At 30.1% G+C, this 7,472-nt stretch overlaps 1 protein-coding gene across 1 annotated transcript; it reads right to left on the reverse strand.

Moving 5' to 3' along the window:
• Positions 1 to 176: 176 nt before the first annotated feature.
• On the reverse strand, positions 177 to 6,521 carry LOC148612968 (MORN repeat-containing protein 5-like). The gene is made up of 5 exons (XM_088594911.1): positions 6,427 to 6,521; positions 2,777 to 2,924; positions 2,289 to 2,400; positions 1,535 to 1,666; positions 177 to 882 (listed from the first exon to the last, which is right to left on the reverse strand). The coding sequence occupies exons 1-5, from the start codon at positions 6,471 to 6,473 to the stop codon at positions 788 to 790; spliced, it is 534 nt and encodes a 177-aa protein (XP_088451037.1). The 5' UTR covers positions 6,474 to 6,521; the 3' UTR covers positions 177 to 787.
• Between the last annotated feature and the right edge of the window lie 951 nt (positions 6,522 to 7,472).

A 7,472-nucleotide genomic window follows, 5' to 3' on the forward strand; every position in this document is an offset into this window, starting at 1 on the left:
TCAAATATGATACTGATTAGTGTGGTTACTGGTGTACCTAGTCCTTTGCTGATTTTTAGAGTTTTGTTTGTTGTGGAATTCAAAAAAATTTTCATTCAACATGCAGGCAAGACCACTTTACATTCAAAACTAGATAGGTTTAAACTTTGAACTTTAAAAACACAACAAACAATAAATATGATAATAAATCTTGTATATTTTCTATAAAACATGTTTTGTGATAAATACTCAAGAATTCTGTATACTCTAACAGTTGTTTTGAATGCAGGAAATAAGTTCATATAACTAAGATACAATGTAAGTCTTAAATACTGACACAATATAACTTATAATGATGTTCAGGTATATTCTCCTTCCAGTAGAAGAGTTTTAAATTATTTCTCTATTTTGAGTGAGTGAAACTTCAAATTTTATAATGGAGAGTGGACAAATATTTTAAATCAAAACTTGGCTGAATCAGAATCACTTTCTCTGATGAGAAGTTGAATAAACTCAGGAAATATGAAATGGCTAGAATATAATTACTTCTGTTAAAAAGTCTGGTGTGGTCATAAACACTCAATAAGAATGGGAGAAAAAAGAAAATCCATTCAAACTCCATTTATTCTACACTACCAATGTCATTAACCCTCACAATCATATCTCCATTCAGACCCACTTCTCTCATTATCAAACATCATATGCTGCATTAAATATGCATTTTTTACACAAATACAATATTTCATACCACACAAAGCACAAACAATTACACAGGAAACACATGCATCCATACACAATAGCTCCTACATCATGCAGCAGATTGGGGAATTCGACCTTTGATCCCTACAATTTCATCCCATCCCTTCCTACATGTTCTTCTTATCCATTCATCTTCATCATCATCTAAAATAGAAAAAATACAATGAATTTATTCATACTTATGCATACATATATTAGGCTTCATATTTGTAGATATGTCGAAAGAATATTTATTTTGGTACTTTTTTTTAACAATATCTGAAAGAATAAGATAATATGAGAATGTATAAGAAAGTGTTTGCAGGTACTAGATTTTTTATGCTGTTTATTATACTAGTAATTAATAAAAGTATAAATTTACTATAATACGACATCTGAACTTATTTCTTTGTTCTATTCAAGTAAGATCTCATTAGAAATATGCTGAGAAATTTCATATGGTAAATATGTTGTAAATATAACTTGATCATGATAATTTCAAACTTTTGTGCACGGTCATTAAAAAAACCTACAACAATTCTACTTGATGAAAATTAATGGACTAAGTCACTTAATTACAGGTCATTCACTTTTCACAATAACTTAGCTTAGAGGTAGAACGGTGCTATGATCAAACTTGAAAGATAAAACTTATGACTGAAAGAACTTGCAGCCAATAAAAAAAAAACAGACCACAAAAACATGGTTCCATTATCCTATTACCAGGGTTAAACTGGAAAACAAGGTTGGAACCAAATCACTGATTATAAATTAGATAGATTTTAGTCCCCACTAACACCAAAGGATTTCTCCTTACCAGCATTCCTTAGGAATTTCTGGTTGTAATCGACCACCACTCGAGTTTCTGGATTGTAGAATCCATCACCACAATCATAGCATCCTTCTGGTATCTCTCTTGGTGGTACTCTATTAGTTAACTGTGAACGACCTGCAAAATAAATGGGTCAGTAAATTGATCAAAATGTGAGGGTAATTAGTCATAAAAGTGATGAAGAAAGGAATTGATTTACTGGTAATCAAAACGTAATTTCAATACCTGACCTGTTGGATTGTACAAGACTAATCCAATAATTACCTTCCGTCCAAGAAATTGACATTTTCTAACTAAAGAGACTAAAAAATTCCTATTTTTAGCTGTGCAAGTTACATAACTGGCCCCAATAGCTGTGTGAAATTTCTTTATTTGCATGAGGATAATCAGTCATTGCTGTTCATTTTGTTTAAAATTAGATTTTTTAAGTAACCTACATGTATACCATACAGTTGGATGTGATGTATCACTGGCAATATAGAATCAAACAATGGCCATAATAAAACAACTCTCTTGGTTGGTTAAGAATGCGTTTTTTTTACCATTATAAAAACAAAACAACTCAGACTTGTAATTATTCATTTCAACATTTTCTGAAGTTAAATCAAAACAAACAGGTATATAATAATGAAGTCTGACTTATAAGTGGGTCAAGGCTAGATTCCAGAAATTTTGCACATAAAAGGAGGTTCTGACTTACAGGCAGATCGATTTATACTTGATTACATATGGTACCTACCAGCAGGTTTTAGACCATTACAGATTTCTGTGTAAAATCTCCTGTCATAACCATCACAATACTCCCAATTTTCTTCTTCATATCTCAAACCATCAGCAAATGTATATTTCCCCTGAAAAAGAAATCTTAATTGCAATATACCATTCTATATATTTCGTATTCCTTTAAAAATAACAGACCATTGTGAAGCAAAATAAGATGGTGTCCAAGTCTGGTCAGAGAAGAACGACTAAACATGTTTCAGAACAATAAGGATATCACTTTTAATAACAGTACATATAAGACACTACAAATTATATATGTACCATGGTCTATATTGGACTGCACAGATACACTGTGTATACTAAGAATTTTTTTTTGGTACTTTCTGGATTTGAAAGAAGTAAACTTTGTAACTTAGAATTCAGTGATAAGATGTAGGTTTCCAAACATGTGTATAGTTATTGTTGATAAACTGAATTACTTATTTGATAAAATAAATAAAATACCTCTATAGCAATACCATTCTCCCATGTTGCATCATATTTGCTTCCATTGGGAAAAAATAATGTGCCTTTTCCATGAAACATTCCATCTTTCATATCACCTTCATATTTTGTTTCTGTAGGGAATTCATACTTCCCTTTCCCTTCCATCCTAAAAAGATGAAAAATGAGACATTAAATAATGTTTGGGTAAAGAAATCATATCGTTATTTCATCATGTCATTTTTCACATAGCTTTTAAGTACTATGCTACAAATTTAGAAAGTAATCGAGTACATAAGATGACAGTTAGTATTTTATGAACAGGTTGATGTATGGAAGGAGTACCAGTATTTTAGTTGTCTTAATGTTTTTGGTTATTACTCCAATTGTTTTATTTTGTTTTTTTAAAAGGCCAAAACCCTACCTCATCTAAATGATGTATAAGGAATTCAGTGATTTATTTTAATCACAAAGAACTATTGAAAATATTTCAGTTAGATACAGAGATCACCAGTGGCTAATACATGTAATAGATTTGTAGCTAAAAATACATCTAATCATCAAAAGACAATTTAAAAAAAAAAACAAGTGTTTGTACAATGATTGCAACTAGTCTTAGTTTTTCATTTGGCTGTTGAACTTTTGAGATAAAAATTATACAACTGTAAATGACATTGGGTCTATGTTAGATTTATTGTTCTTTTGGGTTTTTTTTTTTATCTATTTCCGGTGAAGACAGCCCTGTGAAGAGAGCAGCACATGACTCTGTCTTCACTGGCAAAGCCAACCAATCAAAAGCGAGGTAAAAAAAAAGAAGTAAAAAAATAGTGCATTGTAGTAACATATTTCATTAAAAAAATCTAAAACTTTCTTCTATTGAACCACACCATTGTGTCTCTATTTCATTATTCTTAGCAATTAAACAATAATTGATTTTACTGAGGATTTTATTTTGAGGTATTTATTGTAACTGACATGGCACACATTTTCACATGGGTGCATTAATTTGCTCTATTTTTCACTGCCATTCATTCATATATTTTTAGAAATTTTAAATGAAAGAAATAGGTTCTTGTACTTGTGAATACTGAAGATCTTGGACATCTTCCACTCATGTGAGAAATTCTACATCTTTCCCTGGTTCCCCTACACTTCACTCGGGGAAAAAACAGCATTTCTCATACTCATGGAAAATATCCAAGATCTTCACTACCCACTAGTTTAAGAACCTTATACTCTTAATTTGTTTGATTTAACTGGGAGATGAATGCATGATTTTCTCCAAACCAGGCTTAAATATAAATGGAAAATACTGCAAACTACAGATCTGTATCCAGAAAGGACTTGTGAAATAGAAATTTATTTATGAAGGGGATATGTGATGGCTAATGGCTAAATGGATTGGAATATTCACTTAATATAATGAATTGAACTATTTTTGGCTGGCGACTGAACTTCTTATTTGGGGTGTAAGAGGAAGAATTCTAAAGTATGAAGCATGATTGTCGTCAATGCCCAATAAATAGTTTTTAAATTATATTCAGTTCCCATTCTATCTTAAGTCACATTGCATCACAGTAATGCAAGAATAAGGACATAAGGAATGATGAACATATTCAGTATTGTAAATTTTGAAACCACATATAAGACGGGAAAATAAGGGACAAACTTGACATTTTTAGCTCACCTGGCCAAAGGCCTGGTGAGCTATTACCATCATTTGTCGTCCATCGTTGTTGTCATTAAAAATTTTTCAAAAATTTTTTCCTCTGACACTACTTAACCAATTGAAACCAATTTTGGTACGAATATTCCTTGGGATATCCTGCATAGCACTAATGTAAGTATTTTTGATCCATTGAAAAACACGACTGCCATTACTAAAAATAGAACATTGGGATCAGACAGAAGTTTTTCACATATATCTCCAAAACTGTTAGGTGTCACTTAATCTACAGTATAAAAGTGTTCAGCAAGATGAGATCTATCTGTGATCAAATTTGTTTTAATTCTTTAAGCTATGTTGAAGTCACTGCCCTTATTCAACTTTTTTTCTATTTGTTAATCTTCCTCTGACACAACTTGACCAATTGAAACCAAACTTATGAATGTTCTTAGGGGAATCCTGTATAGAACTGATGTGGTTTTTTTTTTAATCCGTCAAAATAATAGAACACAGGGGTCAGACAGTAGTTTTTTGCATTTATCTCGAAAACTGTTAGGTTTAGCCAAATTCTTTCAATAGCTGAAATGATCTTTATTATTGTGACTATAAGAGAGTTCTTCATGATGTCATCACTTACCTGCGATTTGAATTGGTTGGCAAAAAAATCCATTTAGTGGCATGGGCCATCAATTTTACATCATCATAGCTTTTTCATTTTTTAAGGTAATTGAAAAATTCTTTTGGTTCACTACACTGCCAGTAATACTCTTTTTATCCATGGAATTTTAAAGTAAATATTCAGTAATTAGACTGTGTGAGCATAAATATTTTAAAATAATTTTAATAATAATAGAGTTTTTCATACAAATATTATTTCAAATTCATTTTTTTAAGTGAAAGAGTAAAAAATTCACGTACAAAATATGAATTATTTTATCTAAATGAAACATTTTACAGAACCAAAATTGGATATAAAATAACAAAGCTATAAAGTTTTGAAAATTGGGATTCTAATCATGAAATTGTCAATTGTTTATTTTGTTGTTTATTTGCCAACCAATTTGACACTTAATGATATGCAGATTAGTGAATATGACATCACTAATGAGATTGGCGAACTCTCCTATGTAAGTCTTCAAAGATAAAAGTTGTCAGACGACTTATTGTAAGAGTTATTGCCCTTGAAATGGGAAAAAATGACTCATTTTCTTTATTTTTCTGCCAACATCTTGAAAACTATAATAGATAGAATGAAACTTTCAATAGCTGAAAGGATCCTTATGTAAGTTATGATACATGAACATGTAAGTCATACCAAAGTCTTTGTGAGTCAAAATTGTTGGACAACTTCTTGTTAAATTTATTGCCCTTTAAAGGCAAAATTCAACAAGGTGAGCGATTCAGACCCCTGGGAGCCACTTGTTATATGATTTTTGGCCATTTTTGAATTATTCATGGTCCTGTTAGGAAAATTGCTGTCAAATTGAATGGAGATGAAATATTCAAACTATTTACTACCTTACTACTACACTTGTCTACAGAGGACGCTTACCCTACCGGTGCACCTGGTCCATGCTCCTAGTTTTTAGTGGAGTCAGAGTTGCTCATTTACTTTTGTTACTTTGTATGTATGATTTTAGTTACTTTATGTTCTTTGTTGTGTATGTCTTTGTCCCTGGAATACATTCTTTTGATTACCGCTATAACCTTGGTTCCCTTGATTACTCTTTGATACAGCTAGGCGGTAAAGACCCAGTATATTTGATTTTGAAGGAAGTATGTTACGTTTAGAGTTTCTGTCGTTCTGTAGAATACATATATATCGTTCTAAGTGGACGAAATTATTCTGTCGTTTCCACAAATTCATTTGAAATTCGTGTTCTAACTTCTACCTCTTGTTTACAATGCAACTTGAACTTAATTAGCCAGTTCAATAACTCCATTAAAAGCAAGCAATTGTCTTATATTATAACCTGCAGTATTTTGCGTTAAATTAAGCGTTTACCTCCCATTTTTGTAGTCTCCATCGTAATTACTGCCAGTGTACTCCATTTTGTGTGTTGTCAAGGTAAGCGGAAGTGTAAACACTTAGTTAATTTCTTCACAAAACGGATAATTCCGGGGTTGTAATTAGAATTGTTTCCCTTTTTGCCTTACATAGGTAGCCGCGAATAATAATAGTCAGTAGTTATCAACTTAATCATTTTAATTACAAAAATCCAGATATGAAGAGAGAGCATCAGAGCTGTACGTATTCGCAGCCAATACCTGATCCGACTTGGCTGACAAACGCTACAATACAAGATGATATTGCAGTGAAAACTATGGGAAGCCAAAGTGGACAAAAATGTGCATTTTCTAATATTAGAAATTGGATTTCTTATATCACAAAACACTTTTTCAATATTAAAAAAAATATTTTTTAATATTAAAGTTTCAATTGAATTTTTAATATTTAAAAAACTATTCTTGAATATTAGAAAATGGATTTGTGGTATTCAATGACGATTTTTTTAATATTAGAAAATCATTTTGTAATATTAAAAAATGTGACTGATTTTCTTATATTAAAAATTCATTTTCTAGTATTAGAAATTCAATTTGTAATATTACAAAATGTATGATATTTTATAATATTACTAAATCAGGAATTTGTAATATTAGAAAATGAATTTTTAATATTAGAAAATGAATTTGTAATATTAGAAAATTAGTGTTTTCTAATATTAAAAAATGATTTTTTTTAATATTACAAATTCATTTTCTAATATTACAAATTAGATTTCTAATATCGCAAAACACTTTTTTAATATTAAAAATTCAATTGAATATCTAACATTAAAAAACGATTTTTTTTTAATATAAGAAATTGATTTTCTAATATTAGAAAATGGATTTGTGGTATTCAGTTACGATTTTTTAATATCAGAAAACCATTTTGTAATATTAAAAAATGTGACTGATTTTCTAATATTACAAATTCCATTTTCTAATATAACAAATTCATTTTCTAATATTACAAATTCAATTTGTAATATTACAAAATGTGTG

This window comes from Perna viridis, chromosome 7 (genome assembly GCF_037379345.1).
Source record: "Perna viridis isolate PV_CMFRI_1.1 ecotype Kerala chromosome 7, ASM3737934v1, whole genome shotgun sequence".
NCBI classification, from domain to species: Eukaryota; Metazoa; Mollusca; class Bivalvia; order Mytilida; family Mytilidae; genus Perna; species Perna viridis.